Source organism: Pelophylax lessonae, assembly GCF_965119305.1.
Source record: "Pelophylax lessonae genome assembly, chromosome: 3".
NCBI classification, from domain to species: Eukaryota; Metazoa; Chordata; class Amphibia; order Anura; family Ranidae; genus Pelophylax; species Pelophylax lessonae.
Window position 1 is genome coordinate 98,011,859 of NC_138770.1, and position 17,088 is coordinate 98,028,946.

Here is a 17,088-nt window from a genome sequence, read left to right on the forward strand (position 1 = left end):
AACCTGACATATTAAAGGTTTCTATTGAATGGCCGTTCCCACCATAGGGACGTAAGCAGGGTTAGAATCATGCATATGGATTGCGTTTACTATTATTTCCAATGGAAATTATGCAAAATCTGAATTAAATGCTCATTTCCTGGAATGTAACCATGACATAAATGACACTACGCCCATGTAATCATTTTGGTTATGGTAAGGTGAGTCAAAAGGAACCAGAAAGCCCTCAGCTAAAGTACTGTGAAATACACCATGGCCTTTGTAAAACTGAAATGTTATGTCATTCATTCTAGTTCCTAGGAGCCCAGTTATTATTAGTCAAGGCAGTGGCATTTTTTATAAAAAGAGATCAATGGGTGGAACTGAGTTGAACCGAGGGGATGGGGTATAGACCAGTGCAGTGAGGAAGGGCTGACAACACAGCCCGAGATTTCAGTCTAGCAAAGGCACTGCATTATTAGCTCAAACAGCATGTTAAGAGCACGCCAACGTTTTTTTTTTCACCCTGACATACATTTAAAGTCTTACCTTGCACAATGGTGACTTTCTGGAGAATCTCCCCATGTCTGGTGTCCACTAATTTCATTTCCTCCATGATCATCGACAGATTTCGAACATCAAAATCTAACCGAACATTCATCAAGCTGAACTTCTCTCTGAGCAGATCTGAGGCGCTCTGCACCATGCTGACTGACTTATTAAGACTGTATAATTCCTCGGCATGAGAATTAAACCCATGGGTACAAGAAAGTCGCACGTCATCAAGATATTTCAACATACTGTGCACGTGGTTATCAGTTGCATTGATATTAGAGAATATGGTAATAATTTCTGTTTCATGAGACAGCATCCGACCCTCTAGGCTATCAAAGCGCTCAACTGTCCGATTTTGGGTGTACTTTGAATGGTACTGGAGGTCCGCCATGTTTTCCTCATGATCATCAACAAAAGTTGTGATGTTGTCCAACTGTAGCTGAAGACCCATTACTTGTAGAACTAGATCATGCATGACTTCCGTGTTAAGGGTGATGCGTTGCGCGGTTGCAGCAATACTACTCTGAATGCTCCTCACCAAGTCAATGGTTTTGACTGATGTTGATTTAAAACCACCAAAAACTTTGCTATAATTTTGCCAGTCAGACACAATTTTTTGCAAAGTTAATGTCTCCTCATCAGTTTTCCTCTGGATGACTTGTATCCAGTCTGATGTTTGACCCAAAGTAAAATTGATCTGTTGTATGGCAGCAGTGATGTCATACCTCTCCTGAACCAAGTCTTTCACTGAGGTCTCCAAGTCTGTTGCTGTGGTCTGCCATCCTTTAACCTGAGACAGGAAAGCTCCTAAAGTCTGATTGATCTGGCGGAGGGAGAAGTTGCTTCTCCCGATCTGGTTATCAAGCATGTCATTGGCTGACAGAAGAATCTGATGGTTTTCAGATGATTGGACCAATTGCACCTCCTGGGCCAAAAGCATCTTCTGGATCTCTTCTAGTTCCCCGTGAAGCTTCCTGATCTCCTGAACCAAGTAAGTGGTGTCATGGCAATGTGAGCAGTTCCCAACAGACTTCATGTCTAATAACCCAAAAAAAAAATGGTTGTTGAAATGGGATGATATAAATAACGTAATTCAATTCACATTTCAGTAATGATCTCTAATGGCATAAATATGATTAACATTCAACATTCCATTCAGCTGAGAATAGGGGAAATGTACCGTAAACACTTCCATGATTAATATTAAAGTACATTTGATGCCATTGGCAAATTTGCTTTAAAAATGACATGTTAAATTTAGAACAGGGCATCCCAGGGACAACTGACCTAAAGGCAGAACCAAACCCACCAATTTACCTAGTTTACCAAAATTAAGCTCAAGTTAGAAATGTTCAAAAAAAGTTAGTAAAACCATAAAGTATAAATAAAGACAAAACTCTTTTTTTTTTTAGGTTTGAATAGAGTGGAGAGGGATTAGAAAGCTTGTCAGATGTTATTGCGGTCTGTGTCCCCGTTAATGAGATTAACCCTATTCGTCCTGTTTACAATTATCATTGAAAAAGAAAGTAAAAGTAAAAGAAAATACCTAATTTTGGGTTGTCCCCACAAAAGTAATAGAGGTGAAATCCTCTATTGGGGACACTAGTTCTAGAGACCTGGGGGTCCCAAGTAACTTAAAGGAGTTGTAAAGGCAGAGGGTTTTTTATCCTACTGCATTCTATGCATTAGGATAAAAAGCCTTCTGTGTGTAGCAGCCCCGCTCAGCCCCCCTAATGCTTACCTGAGTCCCATCTTGCTCCAGCGATGTCCACGAGTCCCTGGGCCATCCAGGACTCTGCCTTCTGATTGGCTGAGACACAGCAGCAGCACCATGGGCTGTCAATAAAAGTCAGTTAGCCAATCAGGAGAGAGGGGGGGCAGGGCCGAACAGCAGCTCCATGTCTGAAAGTACACAGGGAGTTGAAGTTGGGCCCGGTTGCCCCCATAGCAAGCTGCTTGCTGTGGGAGCACTCGACAAGAGGGAGGGGGAAGAAGCACTGAAGAGGGACTCGAGAGGAAGAAGATCCAGGCCACTCTGTGCAAAACCAACTGCACAGAGGAGGTAAGTATAACATGTTTGTTATTTTAAAAAACCGGCACTTAGGGAAAGCATGCTGTCTGTATCTCTATTGCAGATTTTCCCTCACCTTCTGTCAGGTGAAATTAATGTCACATGACAGGAAGTGAAGGAAATTGTCCCTTAGGCCCCTTTCACACGGGCTTTCTGCTCGGCGGACACTGTTTTGCTGGACACAGGCATGACATCTGAACTTCTGTATAGGGGTATATATACACACACACATATATGTATATATACACATACACACATATAGGTGTAATAGGAACGGAGCCACATCCCTGCAAATAATTTCATTAGCGCATGGATGGGGTTCCGCTACTTTCACACCTATATGTGTGTATGTGTATATATACATATATGTGTGTGTGTGTATATATACCCCTATACAGAAGTTCAGATGTTATGCCTGCCTCCAAAGACGCCCAAAAAATGCCCAATAAATGCCTGCAACAAAAACGCCCAGGTGTGTTGTTGCAGGCGTTTATTGGGCATTTTTTTAGGCGTCTTTGGAGGCAGGCATAACATCTGAACTTCTGTATAGGGGTATATATACACACATATATGTATATATACAGATACACACATATAGGTGTGATAGGAGCGGAGCCACATCCCTGCGCTAATAAAAATTCTAAGAAAAATTATCTTTTTTTTCTGGTTCTGGACATGCTACAGAGCTGAAACTCCACAGGTACACCTTTTAGACCCCCCAGACACTAAATCCAAAGAAATCTAATTTTTTTTTTTTCAATAATTTTTTTCAATAATTGTCTCTCTATCAAAAACGACAATTTTTAAGAACTTTTTTTGTGTGATTAATAGTCTCTGGGGCATGACCCAGAACCCTAGGCACTTCTTAGGGGCATTTATTGGGTTTTAGGGCTTCAAAATTGTGTTTTTTGATTACCAAAGTTCGGGTCCCATTGATTTCAATGGGGTTCTGGAATCCGGACCCGAACTTTCGGGAAGTTCAAGTGTTTTGGTCGAACCGAACTTTTCAAAAGTTCGATCATCCCTAATTATGATTATTGCCTATAGAAATTCTTTCCATTTCTTTTCATGTATAGAGGAGGAGTTGTATTTTGGATTATACTTGTAATTTTTAATTTTCATTTTTGTAGCTTCTCTACAGTCTCATTTTTAAATTTAAACAAACATAGTGGGACAGATGCATAAATGTGCATATTCATTCCTAAAGAGAACTGGTCACCAGTGGGCATTTGTAATAATCTAAATCCCCACTAGTGAATTATTATAATAATACTGTCCTACATCTTAGGCATTATCTATATTTTGGTATTATTTTCTTGCATTTTCTCCCCATTCTGATTAGAAGTATCAGGCTATAAGGCTGAAATGTCTCCTGATAATAGACACTTGGAAAAAAAAAAGAACAGTCATTTTACAAAGGTACTGCCTGGATTCCATAGTAGCTTTGTTTAGGCCTATCTCTAGGCAGAGCTCCTACCCCCTTCCTTCCTTTCTACCCCATTTCATCATCTTTTGACCCAATTCTTTTTATACTCATCAGTATACAGTTCACTGTTTGTGTCCCTCATCATCATTTCTTCCAGGCGTGATGGTCACTGTATCCAGCGCTGAAGTCGGTCCCCTCTCCCTGATGTAAATACAGTATTAGTCTTCTGCTGAAGTTTTCTGGAAGTTGTAGGAAAGCTCCCTGTTTTATATTAAAATGTTAGCGGTGTGCAGAAGGTTCGTCCAGAATTTTTGGTGTTAACATGTGGTCACAACCCTTTAGCATCTGATGTACTATATACCTGTGCAAGATATTGGCATTTGAGCACAGGTATATTTTACTTTAATAGGATGTGTGCATGTCATCTAGGCACCTGAAAGAAGGAAAGACAGCTGAAAACTCCCAGCACTCAGCAGTCCTCATCAGAGGGATGGCCAAACCAGCGACACATCACATACACGGCCCTATGTTTGGTGGATGCAGCCCTCCTTGAATAGGGGTATCCAGTGTGGAACTACAAAAACAAAAAAAGGGAAGGTGCAAACCCCTGGTGCATTCCCCGAGTAAATAGATATTTATTAAAATGAAAGGAAAACCGATAAAATGCATACTCAGAAAAGTACAGAGGTGTACAGCAAATAAATGGAAGGATACCATGAGATAGAAAGTGAAAGTGCTTCTACAACCCCACATTAAACACACTGACAGGTTTCGGGGGGCGCACCCCCTTCTTCAGAGCTGTGCTGAGCAACACCACCAATGCACACCAAAATCCACCCCAACCATCAGGAAGGGTGGAGCAGTACAGACAAAACAACAAAAAAAAATAAATAAAAATAAAACAACTACCGGTATATGTAAGTTTATATGTGTGTATGGACAAAACTGTGGCAATCAGTGAGGAGGTGTTACCTGCTACAATGTATTGCTGGCTGGACACTGCAGAGAGCATGAACACTGGGGATCTGTCTGTGCTGGGTCTCCATGAATCGCCGGTGCAAGCATCGGCGGGTGTTCTATCAGAATACTGCTACCTATCAGATTATGCAACCAGAAGTGATGTACTGACGAGAACAACTTACTATGCATGCGCCATGCATTCCAACATGGCGGCTATGCATTCCAATAGGTTTCCAAATGTGACGGATCACGAAGCAACGGCGGACATCTTCTTACACCCATGCAAGTCCTAAATTTTACATTTATTTTAGCAGTAAACTCACTTTATATACTGAAATAGACTATTTCACCACGACCGACTGAAATTGTCTATTTCACTATATAATCAGTTTGTCGCTGAGCAGTGCGGGGTATACCAAGATGGCCGCCACAACCTTCTACCTGCAGGTTACTTGCTATATTTACTATATTACAATAATAATAGAAATGTAATACTGTTATTAAGTCTTTAAGTTGAGTTTGCTGCTAAAATAAATGTAAAATTCAGGACTTGCGTGGGTGTAAGAGGATGTCCGTCGCTGCTTAGTGTTCTGTCACATTAGGAAACCTATTGGAACACATAGCGGCCATGTTGGAACGCATGGCGCATGCGCAGTAAGTTGTTCTAGTCCGAACGTCACCTCTGGTTGCATAATCTGATAGGTAGTGCTATTCTGATAGAACAGGGCTGTCAGCTGGCTGAGGAAAGCAAGCCGCCGAAATCCCGCAAACTGGAAGTGTATGCTGCTATGCTCTCCCCTGTGCTCACCACTGACAGTGGGAAGGCAGTAACCAAAGGCACAAGGGCCGAGTGCCAGGGGGAACAACAGCAGAATAAAATAAAATGTAAAAGACAATAAAAAACAATAATGATAACTTGGAACTCCAGTGTATTATCCAGAAACCAGAAGCTGTTGGTTGGTGTTGGATTTTGGTGTGCAGTGCTATATTTAAACACTGGTCAGCACTGTTCTGAAGAATGGGGGGCGCCTCCGAAAAGAGTTAGCGTGCTTAATGTGAGGTTGTAGAAGCACTTGCACTTTCTACCTCATGGTAGCCTTCCATTTATTTGCTGTACACCTCTGTACTTTTGTGAGTATGCATATTATTGAGTTCCTTTCATTTTAATAAATACCTTTTTACTCGGGTAATGCCCCAGGGGTTTGCACCTTCCCTTTCTTGTTTTTTGTAGTTCCACCTGAAAGAAGGACCCTTACATTCGGCATTTTGTGTATTTTGGGCATCTTTGGATACTTTTTTTTCTCAAGCCGGCCATAGATGATGCGATTTTCTTTCCTGCATGGGTTACGGGAGCCATCCCTCCCGGGAGAACAAAGTTATTATTGCTAGAAGCTATAGCACAAACACCAACCAAAAGAAATAAGGCTGTACTACTATAACAACTTAAAGAAGAATTCCTGTATAACCCTAACTCATCCTAAAAATGCACCCCTCCCCTTTCCTAACACTTATTCTCGCTAGAATAAGAACAAACAAATTCTCCTGCGCTCGAAAGAGCCATCTTTGCGCATTACCAAAGTGGAGTTTATTAATAAAAGAGAAAAATAATATACTCACAAACAAAAAAGTCTTAAAAGCATTTCCAGTCCACAATGGACACAAAAGACCCATTTGGAAGGTCCTCCGGCGTGCTGGACATGGACACGGTGACCTTGTCGCTTTGTGTCTTTTGTGGACTGGAAACGCTTTTAAGACTTTTTTGTTTGTGAGTATATTCCTTTTCTCTTTTATCAATAAACACCACCTGGGTAATGCGCAAGGTTGGTGCGCCCTCTTTTCATTCTTTTTACCTATGCTCATAACTTTTGTAAAAAAATGTATATACTGTACTTACCTTTTTTCATGCAGCTCCAGTTCAGTCCCGTGATTTGGCTCCCCTGTGTCAACCAGTGCTGCTGCATGGAAGAGGAGGGAGCGCTGACAACAGATTGGCCATAGTAAGCCTATGTGTGATGTCATCTCTCAGACATTCTAGCTGTTGTGTTAACTGCTCTCTCCTTACCCCTGTAGATGGCAGCTGGCTTGCACGGAGAGATCATGTGACCAAACTAAAACGGCATGAAAATAGGTAAGTATATACATCTTTTTTAAGCAGGTTAGCAAGTATAGGTGTTAGGAGGGGGGAAAGATGAATTTTTAAGATTAGTTAGGGTTATCCCGGAATTCTACTTTAAGAATGGAGATTCAGATGCTTTCCTTAGTGGCTTATTATAAATCGTATTAACTGTGCAGGCTTACTTATGGAAGGTTTGTACCCTCTTATTTAGTTGTACTTTGTGTGAGGGTGACTCTGGAGACGAGAGTCATAGCTCAGGAGTCTGCCTTGTCATCTGCCTGAACTTATGCTATCACAACCTGTTTTCTAGCCAGTGAATGTGCATAACAGTATCATATAACACAGTGGTGTCCAAACTGTGGCCAGATGCGGCCCTCTGCTTGCCTTTCTGTGGCCTTTGGGGCACTATTCCTTCCACTGACGCCAATGATGGGGCACCATTCCTCCAACTGACTCCAACTATGGGGCATTGTTTACTCCCATTGACGTTGGAGCAGTCTGGTCCCACTAAAGCCTAAAGGACAGTAAACTGGTCCTTTCTTTGGATTGTTTGGAAACCCCTCATATAACAGCACCCCATAATCATATACTTTCCTCTTAAAAAAGAGGATCTCTTATTTGATTTTGCTATAACAAGCAACATGACCATGCATAACCTTTATTTCCTTAGGCCGAGTTCACATATGTGCGGCTGTGGTTCCCAGCATGGGTTCCGAAGCGTTCCTGTTCACCGGATAAGGTGTGAATCATGTCCGAATTTTTGCCTGAATTTTGCACACGCACCGGACGCAAACATGCAATGGACCCTTTTGGAATGTGGACCGCGACCCCCCCTGGACCTGTGTGAATTGAGTTCATTGAGAGCTGGTCCCATGTTATGCAAATTGGATGTGGAGAAAACCACATCCAATTCGCACATATGTTAACCCGGGCTCAATCCCCGTGCAAGTGTTTGTATCCCATAAACATGATATTGTTCCCACCAAACAAAATGTCATTTACAATTTAAGTTACAATGGGCTTATCATACCCATAGTAATGTTTGGAGTTAGTCTTTAGTCTTTCTTTAAAGCAGAACTATAGGCAAAACATGTTCCCTTTTTTTCATTTTGGATAGAGCAAGGGAGGGTTATAACCCTTGTCAGATTTTTTTTTCGCCATCTGTGTCCCATTGCGGAGATTTCACTTCCTGTCCCATAACCAAACAGAAAGTGAGAGGAAACTCATACAAATTAGGGAAATTCTTGGGAACCCGCAGGTCACCAGAAGTAGTGTCCCCATTGCAAGATTTCCCCTCTATTACTTTTCTGGGGACAACCCACAATTTTGGATTTTCTTTTACTTTAACTTTCAATGATAATGGTAACCAGGACAAATAGAGAGGATGAATCTCCCTAACGGGGACACAGACAGTAATGAAACCTGACAAACATTCTAATCCCTCTACACTCTATCCAAAACGAAAAAAAAAAAGTTTTGCCTTTAGCTATACTTTAAATGTTAGGGTTAAACTGCCTCCTCTGTAATCCTCCAATTATTTATTTAACTGTCCACTTTTAATTACCAATGTTTATTGAAACTAACTACATTATAGTGTTACAAAGCACAACACGGGACCTTTTAATTAGCTAATTAACATCATTATTTCCATCTGAATGTTCCCTGTTTATCCTCAGTTGGACTCTTGTGGTCGTCTTGCGCTGTCTGAGTCCATTTATATCTCCCAGATGACGCCATGTACAAACAGGATGTGGGATATTCCTGGTCGGAGAGGCCAGTGCTAACAGAACAACGAGACCTCAGTCTGGACATGTTTGTGTTCCAAGGCCACATTTAAAGGCGACCTATCACATGTTCATGGTTTTCTTTTTTCATGTGGATCTGTAAATGTGATCAAGTTCAAGGGAATCTTGTTACAGTAATTGCCGTTATACCTGAAATACATTCTATAGATTGTACAAGACATTTTGAACTGCTGTAACTTTCTTAGATTATTGGAGAATAAAAAAAAAGATTGTTAATACAGAAATGTTGACTTACTGAAAAGTATGTGCATGTACAGTCTAGTATGCACTTAATACTTGGTCGGGCCTCCTTTTGCATGAGTTACTGTATCAATGTGGCATGACATGGAGGCGATCAGCCTGTGGCACTGCTGAGGTGTTATGGAAGCCCAGGTTGCTTTGAAAGCGGCCTTCAGCTCATCTGCATTGTTCGTTCTGGTGTTTCTTATCTTCTTCATGACCATACCTCACAGACTATATATATATATATATATATATATATACAGTGCTTTAATTGGCCCAAAAGAAGTGTCGGTACTCTATTACAGCCTATAAATTTTGTCGCCACCCCCACCCCACATCAGGGTCCCCACAGAGCACCCCCCCCCTGGCCTGGGCTGGGATTCCGGAGCAGGGGGACTCACTGGTTGTGACTGGTCTGGCTCTGGAGTGGGAAATATTCTTGGGGGGGCAATTGAGGGCGCAGATGTCCAAAATGAGCGTACTGGTACGTTAAGGTGCACGGAGAGGTGGTGGTATGCTCAAGAGCCATATTTGGAAGTGGCGGTACTGAGTACCAGTGCATACCGGCCCACTTAAAGCACTGTATAAATATATATATATATATATGTAGCAAGGTTTCCAGGCCTGTGGCCTGATGTGGGTCTGCCATTAGAACCGGTACTTTCTCCAGCCCATGTGAGCTGCGGCCCCGGGTGTGATAACTGAAGCAGCGACAACTCCGGCTTCTTTGTTTGTGGTTTTTATTTGATTTAAAGGGTATGGGAGAAGGGAATGAGTGGGATACTCCTTGCGGCTCAAACTAATTACACTTGGGACTTTGTTACTGAAAAATGCCCGTTGGTGCTTCCTTGACGCCAGCCGGCGCCAGCCAATGCTCACTGACTCTGAGAACTCTCTTTGTAACCGACGAAGTGTTGAATCCCCGACTTATAGTAGTGTAGATCCAAGACTGAGAGCTGTAGAACTCCTGACACTGCTGTGCTGTGGAAGTCACTAAATACTGTCCCCCGCTTGGTACAGCTTGAGGTAGTATCTTGTAGAACATTGTGTAACTGTCGCTTCACTGACACTCTCTGTACAATTCAGGGCCCAGACTGCCGGTACCCCCTTTACAACTTCAGGGTCCTCTACCTAGGCAACCCCTTTATAGCTAGCTGACACTGGATAGAGAACCTCTTCCGGAGTGGTTCCTTCTAACTTCAGGCAGATCCCCAGGGGCAATCCTCAGTTCTCATGACCTGTGTAGGCTTTCCTGGGACTGGACCCGCCTCTCTCTCCGCAGGCTCTCAGCACACCGGATCCCCTCAGCTCAACTCCGCACTCTTTGGACTCTCAGGCGACACCCCGAGACATCCACTTTCCTCAGACAGGAGGAGAGACAGCCACACTCTCCTTCCTCCCGACAAAGACAACCTGTCACGCACTTCCCCCCCCAAACTTATATACACTCCCAGAATCCTTTGCAGCCTAATCTGCCTTCTGGGGTAGTTACAAGCTGGGATGTGTCCCCTGATTGGGCTTCCCACACTGCCCTATGAGAATCCTCTCACAGGAGCCAGTGGGGATACTTCTCCCCTCAGCAGGCACATCTGGAAGCCCTGACACCCTAACTAACTAATCACAGCCCTCCTGTTAGGCAGAAGAGGCCCACTATATATTTTACCTAGCACCTACCTGTATGGTGCTACATATATATATACAGTATCTTACAAAAGTGAGTACACCCCTCACATTTCTGTAACTATTTTATTATATCTTTTCATGTGGCAACACTGAAAAAATTATACTTTGCTACAATGTAAAGTAGTGAGGGTACAGCTTGTATAACAGTGTAAATTTGTTGTCACACAGCCATTAATGTCTAAACCGCTGGCAACAAAAGTGAGTACACCCCCTAAGTGAAAATGTCCAAATTGGGCACAATTAGCCATTTTCCTTCCCCAGTGTCATGTGATTCATTAGTGTTACAAGATCTCAGGTGTGAATGGGGAGCAGGTGTGTTAAATTTGGTGTTATCGCTCTCACTCTCTCATGCTGGTCACTGGAAGTTCAACATGGCACCTCGTGGCAAAGAACTCTCTGAGGATCTGAAAAAAATAATTGTTGCTCTACATAAAGATGGCCTAGGCTAGAAGAAGATCACCAAGACCATGAAACTGAGCTGCATCACGGTGGTCAAGACCATACAGTGGTTTAACAGGACAGGTTCCACTCAGAACAGGCTTTGCCATGGTCGACCAAAGAAGTTGAGTGCACGTGCTCAGCGTCATATCCAGAGGTTGTCTTTTGGAAATAGACGTATGAGTGCTACCAGCAGTGCTGCAGAGGTTGAAGGGCTGGGGGGGTCAGCCTGTCAGTGTTCAGACCATACGCCACACATTGCATTAAAGTGGTCTGCATGGCTGTTGTCCCAGAAGGAAGCCTCTTCTAAAGATGATGCACAAGAAAGCCCGCAAACAGTTTTCTGAAGACAAGCAGACTAAGGACATGGATTACTGGAACCATGTCCTGTGGTCTGACGAGACCAAGATAAACTTATTTGACTCAGATGGTGTCAAGCGTGTGTGGCAGCAACCAGGTGAGGAGTACAAAGACAAGGGTGTTTTGCCAACAGTCAAGCATGGTGGTGGGAGTGTCATGGTCTGGGGCTGCATGAGTGCTGCTGGCACTGGGGGGCTACAGTTCATTGAGGGAACCAGGAATGCCAACATGTACTGTGACATACTGAAGCAGAGCATGATCCCCTCCCTTCGGAGACTGGGCCACAGGGCAGTATTCCAACATGATAACGACCCCAAACACACCTCCAAGACGACCACTGCCTTGCTAAAGAGGCTGAGGGTAAAGGTGATGGACTGGCTAAGCATGTCTCCAGACCTAAACCCTATTGAGCATCTGTGGGGCATCCTCAAATAGAAGGTGGAGGAGCACAAGGTCTCTAACATCCACCAGCTCAGTGATGTTGTCAAGGAGGAGTGGAAGAGGACTCCAGTGGCAACCTGTGAAGCTCTGGTGAACTCCATGCCCAAGAGGGTTAAGGAAGTGCTGGAAAAAAATGGTGGTCACACAAAATATTGACACTTTGGGCCCAATCTGGACATTTGCACTTAGGGGTGTACTCACTTTTGTTGCCAGCAGTTTAGACATTAATGGCTGTGTGTTGAGTTACTTTGAGGGGACAGAAACGTTACACTGTTATACAAGCTGTACACTCACTACTTTACATTGTAGCAAAGTGTCATTTCTTCAGTGTTGTCACATGAAAAGATATAATAAAATATTTACAAAAATGTGAGGGTTGTATTTACTTCTGTGAGATATTGTATAGTTATAACCATCCACTGTGAGGCCCCGTTCACACTGGGGCGATCCGACTTCCCGGGGCGACCTCACAGGTCGCGGCGCGCTGCTCGCACCGCGACCTCGGAGCGGCCGGCACAGACTTCATAACATTGAAGTCAATGCAGGTCGCTCCGAGGTCGCCCCAAAGAAGCTCCGGACCCTTTTTCTAAGTCGGAGCGACTTGTGTCACTCCTATTAGAACGGGTCCACAGCTTCTCTATGCCAGGCGACCTACGGCAACCTGTCAGGCGACCAGGTCGCCTGACAGGTCGCCCCAGTGCGAACGGGGGCTCATGCACAGAAGGACATTTCTACATAGGGGAACCCATCTGAATGGGCAAGTAGTCCAACAATGGAGGAGACACAGGCTAAAGAGGTTTTATGCCAAACCACAACCTTTTTTTTTCTAGTTTTGGTTGGAGTTGGATCTCATTTCCGATTTTCACTGCTATCTGTGGGTCTGTTAATGCTCTGGCGGGCAGCCAGGAGGCTGTTAAAATAGGCGGCTGAGCTGTGATTCCTGGCCTCCCACCCAAACTGTCCTAACACAGCTGTACCGATGCCACTGCTTTGATTTTAACTTGGGGTGCAAGAATTTGACAGGCAGTACTTGGATTTAATGGGGCCATGCTGCAACCGCGTGCATGTGATTTTGAAGCAGTAAAACAACATTATAGAGTTAAATCGGGTGGTAAGGAAGCGTTATAGTGCCTCCTCACCACCTGTCAAATTACCTCTGAAAAGCAATCCCAATGCAGGTTGCTTTCTAGAGGGCACTATAAGTCTGAATGAACCCTTAAAGGGATAGTTCACCTTTACCACAAAACTGCCTATGCAGATAAGGGGCATTTATATATAAAAACAAACTGTGCAGCTCTGAATAAAGATGAATAATATCCTTACTATAGGTGTAGGCCAATTACATGCCTTATGAGCCTGACAGGAGTACTCCCAGGACATTGCTAAGAGAGGCCTAGTTGTTTCGACTCACCTCCACCATCACAGCAGTGAGCTCTCAAATGCTGAGTTTAGAGCTACTGTATCAGGGGAGAGAGAGTATGTGAGGTGGAGGTGAGCAGTGACGACTAGGCCTCTCTTAGCAACGTCCTGGGTGTACTTAGCCAAGTCCTGGGAGTATTCCAGTCAGGCTTCATAAGGTATTAAAATGGCCTATGCCTATAGGTAGGGTAATATTCATCTTTAGTCAGAGCTGTGCAGTTTGTTTTAATCTACAAACATCCCTTACCTGCATAGGCATGTTTTTTGTAAAGGTGAAGTATCCTTTTAACCACTTAAGCCCCGGAAGATTTTACCCCCTTCCTGACCAGGGCCTATTTTGCGATTCGGCACTGCGTGAATTTAACAGACAATTGCGCGGTCGTGCGACGCTGTACCCAAATGAAATTGACGTCCATTTTTTCCCACAAACAGAGCTTTCTTTTGGTGGTATTTGATCACCTGTGCGATTTTTTGATCATGCACTATAAACAAATAAAAAGCGTCAATTTTGCAAAAATAACAATATTTTTCACATTTTTTTATATGAAATTCCCCCCCCCCAAAAATGTAAAAATCAAAACTTTTTAACATTTTAGGCCAATTTGTTTTATGCTACCTATGTTTGGTAAAAAAATCGCAAAAAGTGTATTTTGATTGGTTTGCGCAAAAGTTATTGCGTTTACTAACAAAGGGAAAGATTTTTGTCATTTTTATTGTTTTTTTTTTTTAACGAGTAATGGCGGCGATCTGCGATTTGTTTTGCGGGACGGCGACATTGCGGCGGACAGATTGGACCAATGACTGACATTTTTGACACTTTTGGGGGTTACCAGTGACATTACTACAGTAATCAGTGCTATACATATGCACTGTTACTGTAAAAATGACACTGGGAGGGAAGGGGTTAACTTTATTGGAGAGGGAGGGGTTAAGTGTGTCCCTAGGGGTGTGTTTCTTACTGTGATTGGATGTGGCTTTGTGTGTAACAGCACAAATCAATGGTCCTACATAGTAGGATCTGTGCTTTTACACAGGGGAGAATGACAGGCGGCTTTGTTTACATTAGCCGCCTCCCTTTCTCCCTCTCCACCCGACGATTGCGAGTGACCGGCGGACATCGGGTCCGCCGGTCACACACGCCGGCTTCTTAGGGTACGAGCGGGGGCAGGAGCGCGCCTCAGGCGGCACACGCTCGCCCCCTATTCGCTCCCAGGCTAGTGACGTACCGGTACGTCACTTTGCTTGGGAGGGGCTGACCGCCGCCGTATATAGTCGGGCGGCGGTCGGCAAGTGGTTAAGCTGGTTACACATTATACAATTTTCTTGTTCAATTTCCTTTAGATTTACCTTCAGCTATGTAGTGCAAGGGCCTGCCTGATTGCATACAATTTTGGGTTTGACCTCATATTATATGGTTTTGGTAAAACCCAAAAAAATTTGTACAAGAAAATTGTATAATGCACACATTATACAATTTTCTTCTTTTATAGTTTTCCAAGATTTACCAAAACCAAATAATATGAGGTCAAACCTAAACACTTTCAATTCATATCCAATCAGGCAGCCCCCCCTTGCACTGCATAGTTGAAGGTAAAGGAAATTTAAAAAGAAAATTGTATAATGTATGGCCAGCTTTAAAGAGATTTTACCCTCAATTACCTAATAACAATGATTGTTCCAGACTAGGAGGGAAAATCTGCAACAAGGCCACAGACAGAAACAAAGATCTGACAGGGCTTCTATCCTTCCTTCCCTGTTCTACTAAAGAAAAGCATTTTTATTTCTGCCGTAGGAGATTCCCTCTGACTTCCTGTCTGGTGAAATGTAGCCAGAAGACATGAACTGTGTCCTGGACAGCAGTACAAATCTAAAAAGGCTTCCTTCTGTTCCTAACTCCTTCCAAAAGTAAAAAAAACTTTGGACGTTTATTGATCTTTTGGTCTTCAAAACTATGGCCCTCTAGTTGTTCAGGAACTACAATTCCCATCATGTCTAGTCATGTCTGTAAATATCAGAGTTTTACAATGCCTCATGGGAAGTGTAGTTCCGCAACAGCTGGAGCGCCGTAGCTTGAGGATCCCTGATCCTTCACATTTCTAATGGGAGCCCCAGTTGTCAATAGTAGTACTCTCACAGTATGTGACAATGACTGTCTTCATATCAAAGTGGAAGGTGTAATCAACTATATTTTTGCTTCCGCTTATTAATTCAAGGTCCATAAAGACATGGATGAGCCAGTTTTGGGTAGAGGAACTTGAATGGCCTGCACAGAGTCCTGACCTCAACTTGATAGAACACCTTTGGGATGAATAAGAGCGGAGACTGCAAGCCAGGCCTTCTTGTCCAACATCAGTGCCTGACCTCACAAATGTGCTTCTGGAAGAATGGTCAAACATTCCCATAGACACACTCCTAAACCTTGTGGACAGCCTTCCCAGAAGAGTTGAAGCTGTTATAGCTGCAAAGGGTGGGCCAACTCAATATTGAACCCTAGGAACTAAGACTGGGATGCTATTAATGTTCATGTGTAAAGGCAGGCGTCCCAATACTTTTGGTAATATTGTGTAGGTTTCAATGACCACTGGACATGAAGAAGTTAAAGGAGAATGAGCGTTGGTGTTCATTAAGGGTTAAATGCCTTATTCTGCTCTGCAGGGAACGCGCACAGCTGTGCACAGAGGAAATCATTTTATTCACAATTATAATTAATGGTCAATATTTGACAGCTATTAGGTCACCCCCTCCTGAGGATTGCACCGCAGGGCCAAGCTGAGACTCAACGCAATAAACATGTTTACGATGGGAGGGAGGTGTGATTTTCCAGAGAAGGGAGGAAATCTGCATGTCATAGGGAACCAGATCCCATTCATTGTTAAAGGGAAAGGACAGCTTATACCACCAAATATTCAGGCCAAAAGAATACCAAAGCTACCACCTTATCTACGTTAACCATCATCTCTCACCTATGTATGCCCTCTATGGACCAAACCACAGCAATTTTTACATTTCTGCAATGAGCATGTTTTATTGGCAATAACTGTGTCATTCCTAAAGCCCAACTCCAGGCACTGCAGGGGTTAATTGCTCGCTTTTACTTACCTGACCCCCTGGGCCCTCAGCAGATGGCACTCCCCCACGCTCTGACGGTGGTCTGTCCCTCGGAGTCAACATGTTCAATGAAGGGGTATGGACCCCATAGACACGGCCTTTTTTTTTTTTATAGAGACCCCTATGGTTCTCCCCTATGGGGAATGTATACTTATTATCAGAGATGTATAGTAACTAAGTAGAACTACTTCACTACTGTACTTAAGTACGGAAAGGCGGTATCTGTACTTTCCTAGAGTATAATTTTTTGCTCCTACTTCCACTTTTACTTCAATACATTTTTTTAATGATTTCAATACTTCTACTCCAATATTTTTTTTTGTGCTGCATAGTTACTCGTTACTATTATAAAAATGACCACTGCCAGAACAGTAGATGGCAGGTTTCATGAAGCTCAAAACATGTGTATTATCAGCACATACGAAAATAAATGCTACTGTATGTATAAATAAAAGCTTCATTTGAAATAATAAAAAACAATATGATGTTCAAACTTTTGACTTTA

The 17,088-nt window shown here is 43.1% G+C and overlaps 1 protein-coding gene across 2 annotated transcripts in view; it reads right to left on the reverse strand.

Annotated features, from left to right (window-relative positions):
- SCARA3 (scavenger receptor class A member 3) overlaps nucleotides 1–17,088 on the reverse strand; it is a 58,999-nt gene that overhangs the window by 14,634 nt on the left and 27,277 nt on the right. For both annotated transcript variants that reach the window (XM_082252568.1, XM_082252567.1), the window contains exon 5: nucleotides 529–1,572. In XM_082252568.1, the coding sequence (XP_082108694.1) occupies nucleotides 529–1,572 (1,044 nt within the window). The remainder of the gene's footprint in view (nucleotides 1–528; nucleotides 1,573–17,088) is intronic.